At 46.0% G+C, this 14,947-nt stretch overlaps 1 protein-coding gene across 2 annotated transcripts in view; it reads left to right on the top strand.

Annotated features, from left to right (window-relative positions):
- CA12 (carbonic anhydrase 12) overlaps nt 1-11,776 on the top strand; it is a 45,282-nt gene extending 33,506 nt beyond the window's left edge. For both annotated transcript variants that reach the window (XM_088656663.1, XM_035131984.3), the window contains exons 8-10: nt 1,960-2,086; nt 8,263-8,350; nt 10,636-11,776. In XM_088656663.1, the coding sequence (XP_088512789.1) occupies nt 1,960-2,086; nt 8,263-8,350; nt 10,636-10,714 (294 nt within the window). In that variant the 3' untranslated portion in view covers nt 10,715-11,776. The remainder of the gene's footprint in view (nt 1-1,959; nt 2,087-8,262; nt 8,351-10,635) is intronic.
- The last annotated feature ends 3,171 nt before the right edge of the window (nt 11,777-14,947 follow it).

The raw sequence follows: 14,947 nt of genomic DNA, 5'->3' as shown, positions 1-14,947 counted from the left end.
CTACTGTCTTAGCTTTACCGTGTTGGATTCAAACTGAAGATTAAGACTGAACTTCCGCAAACAAACTAGTGTTTGAGACGTGGGAAACACAGACAGGGCCAATTCATTTGACCCAGAGTGAAAAATGGAAATGAAATTGTTCTGTCATCAGTGTGTCCAGGGCTGTGCAAGCCACCAGTGGACAATATGTGAGTTGCAACCCAAGAGATCCTGGAGCACATTTCAGAAACTTGGCCAAGACCTGAATGTGTGCTGAATGTAGCCGTAGTGAAATGGTTGCCCACACATTCCATCACAGGCCTGGTATCCTCTGCAAAACCAGACCAAACCACCTGAAGGATAAGCAATAATGTACTAAATTGCAACCCAGGCAATGCACTCAGCAGTGGCGCAGCATAAGGGGGGGCCATTGCCCCAAGCACGAGGTGCCCCTTCTCCTTAGGGCTGCCCTTGGGCTAGCCAAGAGGTGGGGAAGGGCACAGCTGCGAGCAGGCTACTGCTCCACTACTGGGTCAGGCCTGACTCGGAGCGGAAGCAGCCGCCGCTTTCCCCCACTTAGCTGGCATCTGGCAGGTGAGTGCAGCCCCCACCTGGCTAACTGGAAGGGTGCACACCTCTCCTATTGCCTCCCCTTCATGGTGCCCTCCAAACCTTGCCCCCCTCCCGGGCATGCGCACACCGGGCTCTGCCGCTGGCACTCAACCACAATAGAACATCTACCTTTTATCTGGGTTGACATTTTTTTTAAAAAAAACCTCTCAAGACTGAATATAAGCGCCATATGTGGCTGTTTGAAACAGCCCTAATCAAACATACTAAGAGAGCAAATTCTCCTTAATTGTGGGGGTATCCAGGTCTCTTAAAGGGGGGGGGGCAAGTGCCTCTGGCTTAGTCAAGTCTGCTGTTGCAGCTGCTTTACAGAACATAAGAAGAGCCTGCTGGATCAGGCCAATGGGCCATTTAGTTCAGCATCCTGTTCTCATTGTGGCCACCCAGATGCCTGTGGGAAACCCTCCAGCAGGATCCGAGCACAAGAGCGCTCTCCCTTCCTGAGGTTTCCGGCTTTCCACAGTGGCATATTTTCCATCTGGAAATCATACCGCCATTTCCACATTTTCCTTCTGTTACACAGTTTGCATGTTAAGAGAACAGGTGGAGTCCCTGCAGACTGGAGGCGGGCAATTATTGTCCCCATCTTCAAAAGGGGGGGGAAGTAGACCCAGGAAACTACCAACTGGTGAACTTGGCATCGATACCAGAGAAGGTCCTAGAACAGATAATTCAACAGTTCATCTGTGAGCACTTAGAAAAGGATGCTGTGATTACCAAGACCCAGGATAGGTTTCTCAAAAGTAAGTCATGTCAGACAAACCATTTCTTTTCTGATGGAATTACAAACTTGATGAATCAGGGGAATGCTGTGGACATAGTGTATCTTGATTTCAGTAAGGCTTTTGACAAACTTCCCCATGATATTCTTGCAAGGAAGCTGCTAAAATGCGGGTTGAACGAGTTAACTGTTTGGTGGATTTGTAGCTGGTTGGTGGACTGAACCCAAAGAGTACTCATTAATGGTTCCTCATCATCCTGGAAAAAAGTGACAAGTGGGATGCTGCAGGGTTCTGCCCTGAACCCGTTGTTGTTCAACGTCTTTATAAATTACTTAGATGAAGGAACTGAGGGGATGCTCATCCAATTTGCAGATGACACTAAACCAGGAGGGGTAGCTAATGCCACAGAAGACAGAATCAGCATTCAAAGTGACCTTAACAGATTGGAGAACAGTCACTTGAATTTTGACTAGTACTGTAAGAGTCAATACATTTCAGCTACAGAAACATTAAAGCTAGATACTGGGAGAAATGTCTCAACTGTAATAAGGACTGGTGATGGACGGAAAACATGCTTTTCCATTCCTGCCGCTCTGATATCATTAAAACGGTTGTGCTTTGCTCATAGCTGCTGGCCCTGGAAAGCACTCTGTACTGCACACAGCCAAGTGACCCTGCCCCTCTTGAAATGGTGGACAACTATAGGAGAGTCCAGGAGTTTGATGAAAGGCTGGTTTCTGTGTCCTTCCGGCAAGGTAAGCAACAGCAGATTCAAATTTCAAATTTATGCAGAGTTTAGAGTTTTATAAATTGCACCAGAGGCACTTGCAAGCCAAGAACAGTTCACTGGGTGTGCAGCATTCCCCCTCAGCATGATATGAAACCAGGTGTCATTAAATACAGTTTTGTTTGTTTATCTTGTCTTCTGTTGGGGCAGCCCGACTTTATTTCCTAAAAGCCTAAAGTTGCAACAAGTACCAGCAAGTGGATGTGCTGAACCAAAGGTGAGGTGGTTCAGGAGCTTTGCTGGCACCAGCTGAATCCTCAAGATAACCTTGGGCGTGTGGTGGAGATCATGGCCACCTGTGGGCTGCTCTGCTGTATAAAAAGCATTTGTGTCACTGGCTGGGTGCGGACAAGCCATCTCCTTGTTGTGGAGTTTGTCCCACAGAGTCCTGGAAACAGGGGGTGTGAGTTTGCTTTTCCTTGTGGTGTGGACAGCTTTTTTGGGGGGGAACCTGAGTATCTGGGCCCCTGTGAGCCCTCCTCTGGCTCTCAGGATATAACAGTGGACAAGGGTATTTTGCTGTCTCACAATCTGCATCTAAAAGGTACCACAACTTTGCATTGCAGGAAGACACATTCTGGGGAGTTTCAAAGGATCTGATGAAGCCATTCAGGAGATTGAGTTTGACACGTAATAAAAAGACTCATAACGCTGGATTGATTTTAAAAAAACCCACCGTCATGAGTGGAAAAATTAGCCATCTGACCGAAGTGAAATGTGAGACAAAAATAATTGGCTGAAGATTATTATATGGTTCTAAAATATTGGCAAATCAATGCAACAATGACCTCTGTCAAAAAGAAAAAAAGGGGGGAGCCTTGTATTTTACTGTGGATCAGTAATGTGGTTTTTTTTTTTACTATCACAGGGCTTTTCTGCAAACTGAACTGCAAACTTTGTTGCTTTACAGCAAAGAAATGCAGCCTTATGCATGTTTACTCTCATAAAAGCCACTGTTTTGAAAGGAGCTTATTCAGTTAATTCTGCATAGAATTGCAGCTGTAGTTGGTTATTTTTTCCTGCAACTCTATAAATAACTCAGGAGGGATTCTCCACTAGATTTCTAAAGAGGTCTGAAATTGTAGTGCTCTAAAATCATATGGGGAAACCCCAAACTTTATTTATTATTTATATAGCACTGACAGGGTAAGCAGCAGTTAAATGCTCCAATAAAGCATTTGCATGGAGCATGAACCAAGCTGCTGGCGGAAGACTTCACGGGGAAGGTGGACCAGAGAGCACCTTCAGAGACACACGGCTGCCTTTAAGCCTATGCTGTGCTGGGCATGCTGGACCTCTTTGTCTGCCCATTTGCTATTCAACTAGGGCATGTAACATATGAACTAAGCTGTAGAAATACTGTAAAAATAACCTCTGTAGCACTACCCACCCCTGACCCTCCCAAAGACAGGAAAGAAGAAGAAAGAGATAAGGGGAGATTTCCTTTTGCAACCCATGAAATTTCACGGGCCTTCAAACTTGTATATCATGAAAGCTACATTTCATTTATCCTTTGCATTTAAGTAGACCAACCAAGCACTATGGTATCCATAAAAGGTTGTGGGTGTTTTTTTAAGTGCTTTGCTCAAAATTGTTAATTTATTTGAAAGTTCATATCTGGGATGCAGAATAAATCAAGTGCATAATATGGCAACTTTGGTGGGGACATATTCAAAATCTAGGGTATCAAAATTGTGGCAAGATGTCAAGGGCCCAGGAGTGCCAGTCTCCCAACTCAAAAGAAGCAAGTCCAAATCAAGTTCTCTGCTTTATCACAAACATTTACCAACAGCTGTTTCCTCTGGGTGGACATCTGTAATAGCCTCCCCTTCATGGTGAGGAGGACGATGGCCCTGTGTGTACTCGTCAATGTCGGACATGTTTGCATCAGAAAAGGAGTGTGCTGTTCTTAGATTCTTGGCTGATACAGAGCCCATTCCCAAGCCCACAAAACACTCAGAGATGTGCTCTGATCTGTGTATACAGACTGGGAAAGCTGAGCTTAAATTTATTTGAAAAGGAAATTTAAATTTATTTGAAAAGGAAAGGCAAAAAGATGGCTAATTTTTCTGTAAACAAGGTTCTTTATTCTCTCCCTAAAGAAAGAAGCAGTGAGTGGTTCTTGAAATGATGAGCACTGAGGTGGCAAATAGATTGTCTAATTTTATTATATATTGTATTTTTCAATTGGTCACATAACAGATTTGTAATAAAGACTGCTCGAGTCTAAGCTCTGCCTTGTACAGAATCCTTCATTCAAAGGAGCAAAAAGAAAACTGAACTTAGAAAATTAGTATTCTTAGCATCTTAGTAGGCCATGTTACGAGTAAAATCTAAATTCCAGGTACTATGTGTCAAAAAGGATGTTGACAAGCTCATGCCCTCCATCATTTCTCAGAAGAATAGGGCCATGCTATTATACATGGACACTGCTGATGAAATACAGGGGAAAGGGCAGGGCTAGCTGAGCTGCCCCAGTGGACTTCGAATCAAACACGCATGGTTCAAAGTTTGAACTTCAAATTGTGCATGGTTCAAACTATAAGTTCCACCAAGTTCAAATCCAAGCATGCTCAAGTCTGAAATCTTATACACATCTTGTCGCATTCAAGTCAGTGAGAGCACACAAAGGGATCCGCAACCCTTTCAAACAGTTAAAAGTGGGAATTAAAAACCCACAGCTTTCCAAGGAATAACACTCACAATGCTGGTTCTGAGCTGCTGAATTCCTGTCTGTCATACATCAGTTAAAGGGACAATAACTCTGCTGATGGGTGGGGGGAAGAGGTGCCAGTCTATATCTCAAGGATACTTTTGCATATATATACATACACGATGATGGCACACATACATATATGCCAGAAGGGAATTAACATGGGCAATGCGCCTACAACTTAGGTACAGTGCCTGCCTCCTAAACTCAGCTGAACCCCCCCCCCCCCACACACGGGGTCCTGTGTCTGTTGCAGTGCCCTCACACTCAAAGCCTTGTAGCACTTTAGAAGCCTAGCACAAACCTTTTTTGCTACCTCAAAAGGGGTCTTGTGTGAGGAAGTACTTTTGTCGTGAATCTTCCAACATTCAGCTCCATTGGATGTCTCTGTGTTGCAGTATTAGCAAAGCCACACCATGCATAATCTTATACACTTCTATCATGTCCCTTTTCACTCCCATTTTCTCTAAAGTCTAAACAATTTTTTAAGCCACAAATGTTGTAACCTTTCCTCACAGTGGAGTTGCTCCAACCCTTTGATCATCCTGGCTGCCCTTTTCTGAACCTTTTGCCAGCAGTACAACATCCTTTTTTTCAGGTGAGGTGACCTGAACTCTACACAGCATTCCAAGTGAGGTTGCATCATAGATTTGTAAAACAACATAAAGGCTGAAATAATGCCTTTCCAGAGGCCACCCAGTGAGCTTCCTGGCTGTGGGATGTGAACCCAGTCTGACTCTGTATTCTATGCCATATCCTTAAATCTTTACAATTGGCCTTCCTCACTGCATTCTATACCCCATTCTCCATTTTTAAAGCATATTCAAGAAACATTCTAGAAAAGACAGGTGTCACTAATTCCACCATCACTGCATAGGCTATATCTCTAAGACATCTATTCTGAATTAATAACAATATAGCAGATCTTAATGATCATCGAAGTCTTTATCCCTATTTATTAAACTAAGAACAGTGGAACACCTCCCCACACTTGTTAGATTAATAAGTTGTATCTCTCTCTCCACAAGAGAAATTACTTTTAAAAAGCAGAGTACTGTGGTACATGGCCAAGAAAAGCATTTTCTAAAATAGATGTGCATGTCTTGAAGGTGCTACAAAAATTTTTGGGTTGGTTTTGCTGCAACCAATTACATTTTCTAGAATGTATTGTGGGAGTGAAGGAATGTTTTGTGAATCCACACATTTAGCAGTGGGCGTTTGAACAGGTACACCACCTAAAAGTATTTTAGATTAGCATTCAATAAATGCATTTGTTTTAAAGTATGTATCAATTTAGCTCTGTCGAAGGTTCTTCTGAGCTTCCTTGTGGTGAAACCCTCAAAAGACTGCAGGTGGCTCTCAGGGCAGTCAAGAGCTTTTGAGAGACATTCATTTTACACTTGTTGGATTTCTCTTTGATTTTTAACCTCTGGGGGATGCTGAAGATGCCTGCTGCAATTAACTTTCAGCCTAACAGATGGAAGATAACGGAAACTCTGAGTCTCTGGATCCAGACTCCATCTGGACAGGTAGAAATGAAAGTCCAACAAGCTGTATGTCTAAATCCACTGCCCAGAAACAAGAGGCCAACACAGTATATGCTTGCAGTGGTTTGGCTGGCAGTATTTGAACACACAGTTCAGACTTCCATTTCTCTAGTACTGGTGCTTGCTGCATGAGTATTTGTGTTTGTTGTACTGATGTGACATTGTGAAGCTTGTATTTGTCAGCACTGTCTCATTACTGCTTAGGCTCTGCATGCAGCTAGCTATTTGCCTGTTCCAATATAACTCCTTTCTGTTGATGACAGGAAATGATTTGGCATATTTATATTTTTCAGCATTTGGATTCATAGCAGGTGACCCTAGGGCAGGCATCCCCAAACTGCGGCCCTCCAGATGTTTTGGCCCACCACTCCCATGATCCCTAGCTAACAGGACCAGTGGTCGGGGAAGATGGGAATTGTAGTCCAAAACATCTGGAGGGCCGAAGTTTGGGGATGCCTGCCCTAGGGGTACCTATTTCCATTTAAATTTGTGCTGATAACATGCTTCAGCACAAGAATATATTTCTTCCAGTCACTCCTCTTGATAGTTATTGCCTGTAGTAGAGCACTCAGGATTGATCATGTATGGAGTACCTGCAAAGTATTATCAAGTCTTGACAAACAATTTCATACATGTTCATCAACTGGCTTAGAGTTTCAATTTCCTTTGTACAATTTAGAAATCTGAATATCCTGTTGTCCAAACATGAGTAACATCTGCCATTCCTAATTCTTGATCCTGGATATAAAAGTGACTTATTGGGTCATGTGCATGACTTGCAAACTGCAGTACAGTATACAGACCTGTTGAGAAGTGTGCATTGCATATTTGCAGGAAAATCACTTGCTGCCGTCACCCTGTGCTTAGATTGGAAAGTGGAATACAGTCATACCTCGGTTTAAGTACGCTTCGGTTTGAGTACTTTCAGTTTAAGTACTCTGCGGACCCGTCTGGAACGGATTAATCCACTTTCCATTACTTTCACTGGGAAAGTTCGCTTCAGGTTAAGTACGCTTCAGTTTAAGTACAGACTTCCGGAACCAATTGTGTACTTAAACTGAGGTACCACTGTATGCAACTGAGACTGCGTACACACAATATATTTAAAGCACATTCCCCACTTCTAGGACCTGTAGATTGTTAAGTGTGCTGGGAATTGTAGCTCTGGGCGATGTTAGCTACAGTTCCCAGGATTTTGAGTGTGGGTGTTTGAAGGGATGTGCTTAAAATGTATAGTATGTATGAAGCATCAGTTAGGAGGTAGGGAGAAGCACAAGGAACAGTGGAAATGTAATGTCTTTTGTAATGCTGCCTCTCTCTGCATGGAAGTAAAGTTTCAATCTCAGTTAATTAATTGCATTTGCTTGACTGCCTGCTTTGTCAATAGTGCCCTCTTCTAAGGTACCGGCTGTCAAACCCAACAATCTAACTTCTAATTAGCAACCTTTGTATTATTTAATGCTTTGTGGGCAGTCACCAGTTTAGTTTATTATCCATGGCCTTTATCAAATAATTGCTGATCATTATTATTCCTATTTTTCAAATGGGAAACTGAGGTGGGAGGCTGCCTTTGGCAGTAGAGATGGAACATACCGTCATGACCAATAGCCTTACCCTCAATGAATATGTCTAATCCTTTTTTTTTAAGCCATCCAGGTTGGCAGCTATCACTATATATTGTATGGGTGAAGTCCATAGTTTAACACTGCACTGTATGAAGTACTTACAAAAGTACTTAATTCAATATTCTCCTTTGAGGGCCTCAGTACAGGCTGCTAAGAGTGAAGGCAATTATAACATCACAACAGGTTAGGAACAAGTTATTCAATTACAATGTTTGACTCATAGCTGCCTGCTTCTCTCTCCTTCCTTTTCCCACCCTAGGTTTTGTCTCATTTGTTGTATTAGCCAGTACCTTCGGCAGTGTCTTCATTCTCGTGGTAGCCTTTTGGCTGATTCGAAGGAAGAAGAGGTAAGACGGTTACTGTCATTCCATGGGATGTTAGTTTAGAGTCATGGTTCTCTGCAGCTAGATTGTCCTGTACAATTAGCAGATGAAACCAATTTCAGTAGTCTTACTACAGACTTACTCTTGTACTGTGCCACACAAATTTTTCCCAGTGTCCCACCCCTGCCCACCCCCACTGGAGCCCACCCTGCTTTTTCTTGTGACTGATGGTCAGTGGCAGGACTTTTGTTGCAGCAGTGGTGAGTGGGCTTCTAAAATCACTGTCTGGGAGGCAACAAGGAAGCAACCTCTCCACAGCACTTCTGCTGGGGAACAGACAAAATCCCAGGCATTTAATATTAAATATTAAAAATTCCCCGGGCAGCCATGTTAGCCCCCCCCCCCCAGACATCCCCCCCCCGACATCAACGACTGTGTCTCTTAAAAGTCTGGTGGTGGTGGTGTTAATTCAATTTTTATGCTGCCCTTTATCCAAAGATCCCAGGGAGATGTACAACATAGACAACATAATTTATACATCTTAATAAAAAAAAAAACCATCAGGCCCATCTTAACTACATCCAGCGCCGTGGTGCAAAGGTCCCTCTGGCGCCCCCTCCCTTCCCAAAATTTAGCCTGGAGCGGAGGGCACCATTGGGGCCGCTGCCAGCGCTCTCGCTGCTGCCCAGCGGCCGCGAGGAGCTGGGTTGGCCAGAGAGTCGCTTAGGAGAGGCATGTGACGATGGGTGAGCGAAGTGGCTCCGCGGGGCAAGCGCGGCCCCCTTTGGCCCCGGCCGAGCGAGAGCGACAGCGCCTGCCACGACAGGTCATCGCTGCCTGCTGGCTTTGTGCAGCTGCCGCCGCCTGCAGCAGGAAGGGAGGCCTGCCTGCCGGGCTCCCCTAGCGGGTGTCGGCTGGCGGTGCGGCTGGGAGAGCTCTGTCCGCGCAATAGCGTCAGCAAGGGGCCGGTAGGAGGTGGAGTCCCGCTCGCCTTCCCCGGAGCAAAGGCGCACCATGCTGCGGTTCCTGCGCAGGACCTTCGGCCAACAGTCGATGCAGCGCTACAGGCGAGCAGCCGGCAAAGGAGACAAGCGTGGCGGGGCGCCCCAGTGGCCTCGGTGGGAGTTTTGCTGGCCGTGGCCGGCACCCCGGCACCTCCACACATCCCCTACTGAGCCGTGGCCCCCGGACCTCTTCCCTGGCGCCCTCCAGCGCCCTCCAGTCCCCGGCGCCGTGGTTCCCCGCGCCACTAGCCTCTATGGCTAAGATGGGCCTGAAAACCATAATATATGGCATAGTAAGAAAATAACCATAACAGTCACCCCCACCCCACATTTAACAAGCCGTAGAGTATTTAATGGCCGGAGGCCTGGGTAAAGATGAATATTTTCACCTGGCACCTAAAGATATGTAATGGTGATGCCCTGTGAGCCTTCAGGGGACAGTATTCTACAGGTGGAGGGCCACTGCAAAAAATGCCTGTTCTTGTGTTGTCACCCTCCAAACCTCTTGGGGAGGGAGGATATAGAGAAGGGCCTCAGATGACAAATTAAAAAAATTCATTCCAGCAGCACCTTAGAGACCAAGTGTTGTCATTGGGACAAACTTAGTTGGTCTCTAAGTTTGTCATTGGGACAAACTTAGTTGGTCTCTAAGGTGCTGCTGGAAGGAATTTTTAAAATTTGTTTCAACTACATCAGACCAACACGGCTACCTACCTGTAACTAGAATCAGATGACAAATGTTAGGGACATTCCTATTCAGATACTTTAAAAAAAAAATGCTATCTTGTCCAGCATTTGCTTCATGAGATGCCTGTGAATTCTCAAAGTGTATCCAGAATTTCATGAGATGCCCATGAATTCTCAAAATGTATCCATGGGCTCTTTTTGATTTGCTAATAAACACAGTTCTAAAAGATTCTTTTGTACATTGCTGAAGCCAACCAGTCTGCTTGTTTTTTCAACGCATCTTCAGACTGCAACTCACATCTTACAATAAATAGGTTCCTAAAACAGGTTGGATGGAAGATTTGGACCTCCCATTAAGAACCTGTTCACAGGAAGGTAATCTCATGTCAGCTTTATTGTCACTTCAAATTTGGGCCATGAGTCCAAACCACCCCCTGCTCCACTATTCATAGCATCTACAATAGATTAGAACTTCTGCATTAACCATTGTATGTGTAGGAAAACTTCGCCCTTTCATTACTTCAATTCAGAGAACAATATAACAGGGCTTTAAAATAATTGCTGATATTCTTCAATTGCAGTTTCAGCTTTGACTAACCCAGTTGTTCTGCTTTTCAGCATCAAACAAACAAGGGAAGAGAACGGGGTCATCTACAAGCCAGCGATCAGCAAAGAGGAGAATATTTCCAAAGCATAAGCTTCTGTTGAGTTACCTAAGTAGCCACTCAATCACTGCTTTCCCAAACATTTGCACATCCTTAACAGCTCAGACATTACTGTTATCTCTTGCTTTATCACTCAAACCTGCTGGATTGTTTTTGCCTGAGCTCAAAAAGAGACATGTTCAGCTGTTCTCCTTTGTGCAATAGAATATGAAAGGACAGAGTTTGCTCTCAGGTAAACGTGCAACAGATATGTGCCTTAATATTCCCTCCCTCCACAAAAAATTTTTTCCCTAAAGTGTAAAGTGTATCAAACAACATATTAGAAGCTGTGCTGAACTTTGTTTATGTTATGACCTCAAATATGAGCTTTACGAGCAAGGCTAACAAAAAGTACTATAGTTTGAAGAAAGCTTTTCATGTGTATGAAAATGTGACTCCCCTCCCCCTATCAGAAAACCTGTGCTGCTAATGTTAAGGAATCACCTGTATTAGGGAGCAGATGACACGATTTGTGCCAGGTTGAAAGATCATGTCAATAATAGATTTGGAACAGTGGGAAATATTGAGAGGAAAATGAGCAAATTTGGATAGAAAACCTGCTTTGGATACAGGTTTCCCAGTGCCCGTTTTAAGCAGTTTATAGGTCAGATGTCAGGTACTTTCAAATAAAACAGGTCAAATAAAACTCAAATGCCAGCACTGAGACTATAATGAGCTCCATTAGGTTCAGGCTAAAGAAATCTTGTTTCCTCTTAGTTGTTATTGCTAGTGGCAACAGGTAGAAGCCACAAATTTGTACATAAACAAAAATACTATATATACATAATCAGTAATTTCAACTTTATATAGCAGCATCATAGCTGTCAACTTTTGGATTTGAAAATAAGGGATCAGCAGCAGCCTCACCTGTCCTGGGGAATCTATGGTATATCTAACAGTCCAGGATAGCAGCGGGAAACGGCGCTGGAATAATGGGAATTTCCAGCAAAAAAAGGGAAGGCTGACAGCTGTGGCTTGGAATAAGGGAGTTTCACGCAAAAAAAAGGGAGGGTTGACAGATATGAGCAGCATGTAATAAAAAATATTATTAAGAATTTTTGTGGCAACTCCCATTTGTCTTCAATCATTTACCGTTTTATAAATATATCAGACAAACCTATTTTCCTGAATAGAAGCCAGGCAATGTTTCCCTGTATTTCCTGAGCTCTCAGCTGACCAGGTGATGCGCATGTGATCCACAGCAAGGAATTCCGCTTTTCACCCAGAAAGGAATGCCTGGCAGCCCTTATAGTGCTTATATTACTGTGATTGCTCCCAAGGCATACTGGGGCTTGTTCTCAAACTGCGTTCTGTGGAACTCCATTGGTTCACCAGCAAAGAAAATCAGTCGTATTAATGGACAACCTTCTCAAAAACAGGTGGCCTGCCACCATCAACGCCCCCCCCATGCCAGCTGCAAGTGAGTGCTGAGTTTGTTCTACCGTGTTTCTCATATTTTAAGACACCGTCTTATATTTATTTTACTCAAGAAAATAAGCCTATGGCTTATTTTCGGGGGGGGGGGATGTCTTATTTTATTTTATTTTTAATTACCTTTAAGTTGCTGCTGCTGCTGAAGCGCCGACAAAGAGCCCAGCAGCGCGCGCCGTGTGAAGCCCCGAGCCAGCGGGACCCGCTGAAGCGCCGACAAAGCGCCCAGCAGCGCCGCGCAGAGCGGCCCGAGCCGCAGCAGCAGGAGGGGGATTCAAAGTGCTACAGAGCACTGCTGGGTCCCGCTGGCTCGGGGCGCTCCACATGGCGCTGCTGGGCGCTTTGACGGCGCTTCAGCGGGGCCTGCAGCACGCATCGCATGGAGCCCCGAGCCAGTGGGACCCAGCAGCGCGCCCCGCTAAAGCGCCGACAAAGCGCCCAGCAGCGCCACGCAGAGCGCCCCGAGCCGCAGCAGGAGGAGCGGGATTCAAAGCGGTGCATGCTGTGGCACTTTGAATCCCCCCTCCTGCTGCTGCGGCTCGGGGCGCTCTGCGCGGCACTGCTGGGCACTTTGTCAGCGCTTCAGCTGAGTCCCACTGGCTCGGGGCTCCACACGGCGCGCACTGCGGGCGTTGCTGGATCCCGCTGGCTCGGGGCTCCACGCGGCGCGCGCTGCTGGGTGTTTTGGCGGGGCTGCAGCAGTTCCAGGCCCCAACACAACAGGCCTCTTCCTCTTCCTTGGCACCCTCCGGAACTGCACTACGGCTTATTTTCGGGGGATGTCTTATATTTTTTCAAGGCATGAAAACCCTGCCATGGCTTATTTTATAGGTGTGTCTTATTTTATAAGAAACACGGTAGCTGTCCGCTCTGTTCTTGCTTGAACTTCTTCTTATTTCAATGGTGGTAACCCATGAGCAAGTGTGCACATAAGATTACAGTAAGGGGGCAACTGGAATCTTTCAGTGACGACCACCATTGGCATCCTGTGTCTTCCATGAAACACGAGTGTCTTCTCAGAAACACGAGCAAAAAAGTCAGTGTGACTGCTTGGCCTCAATTCTTAATTAAATGGGGACTCGCACCTGAGGTGTTGCACCCGCACTCAGGGGCGTACCCAGGATCAAAACTGGGGGAAGGGGTGGGGCCAAGGCACAGGAGGGGAGGGGCCACAAAGTGGGAACGTGGGCGTTGCATGTATATTTCATCCGATGGAAATCCCATCTACTTTGGGCCTGTCCATAAAAATCAAATCTAGAGAGAGAGACTAAAGGTCATCAACCTTTTCCAGCCATGGGCTGGTCCACCGTCCCCCAGACCATGTGGTGGGCCAGACTATATTTTTTGGGGGGGAAATGAGCGAATTCCTATGCCCCACACATAACCCAGAGATGCATTTTAAATAAAAGCACACATTCTACTCATGTAAAAACACCAGGCAAATAACCCAGAGATGCATTTTAAACGAAAGCACACATTCTACTCATATAAAAATACGCTGATTCCCGGACTGTCCGCGGGCCGGATTGAGAGGGCAACTGGGCTGCATCCGGCCCCCAGGCCTTGGGTTGCCCACCCCTGGACTAGAGTGATGTCCACTCTTTCGAAGAACTCTTTCTTGTTGCAAGACTTTTTGTGGGTGAGCTCAGAGTTTGTTTGGACACTGGGGGAGAACCTGGAGGCCAAGAGGGAGGGTATGTCAGAAGGAAAATGGATTGATATTGATTAGCAACTTTCTATTATTTTGTAAATTGCCTGTTGCTGTTTCAGTTTTCAGTGCACTTCTTAAACCTATTTTTTAAAACATTAAGTAATGTACAGAAACAATATATTCAAATCTCCTCTAAGAAAGCAGATCCAAATTTCAGTGCACAAGAAGAACATACGCTTGTATGGAATATTAAACAAAGGTCTCGTTCATAAGCAACCGCTGCAAGACTTTTTGTACCTCATCAAGAGGGCAGCGGAACAACCTGCGTAGGAAAAAAACAAAAACCGTCGGCGTGGCAATTAATATTGACCAATATTTACCAATGAATTTTGCTCCAAACTGTCCTTGCAGCTTCGATGGGATCAAGGGGTTCAGGAATGCTTTCTAACCCAAAGCCTAAGGGAGGGGGGGGAGCAACAGGGACCGCTCAGTGCAAATGCACCGCTCTTCTTCCCGGAAGGCGTAAGGATGCCAGACCAGGCAGAGCAGCAGCGGAGAGGCGCTGCAAATGCACCCTTGGGCGCAGCTGGGCTGGGACTGGACCTCCATCAGCCGTGTGTGTGTGTGTGTGTGTGCACGCGCGTTTCAAGGAAAAGTCCCGCCCCTCCCCACCTTCCTCGCACAGCCGATAGCTCGATTGCTCTAGTCTAGCCTCTACCATTGCTCGGATTTCCGCCCTGCTGCCACCCAAACTCGGGCCGGGCGAGGAAGGGCTGCTCCTCTCCCCGCGCTGCCATGCTGGACTTTGCTATCTTCGCTGTCACTTTCCTGCTGGATGGGCGCAGCGCAGCTGTCTGGTGGGCGCCTTAGGGCTGGCCCTGCGACAGGAACAGCCGCGCCATGTGGAGCCGCCGCGGCTGGCAGACAAGCAGTGTGCGCCCCGCGCCTGCCCGCCAAAAGTTTGACACCAAGAGGTGCGGCGGCCTGAAGGAAAAGCTGGCCAGGGAAGGGCGGGAAAGTCCCAGTGAAGCGGGACGCCTGAAGGGACGCCGTCTTCCCATGCCGCCCTTCCCGCCACCTCTGTCCGAACCAGGTCCCTCCCTCTGCCTCAGGATTTCCCGCCCTGTTGTTAGCCAATCTAGGC

The sequence above is a fragment of the Zootoca vivipara genome, chromosome 13, assembly GCF_965207765.1.
Source record: "Zootoca vivipara chromosome 13, rZooViv2.hap1.1, whole genome shotgun sequence".
Classification (NCBI taxonomy): Eukaryota; Metazoa; Chordata; class Lepidosauria; order Squamata; family Lacertidae; genus Zootoca; species Zootoca vivipara.
This window is presented reverse-complemented; position numbering and strand designations above follow the sequence as displayed.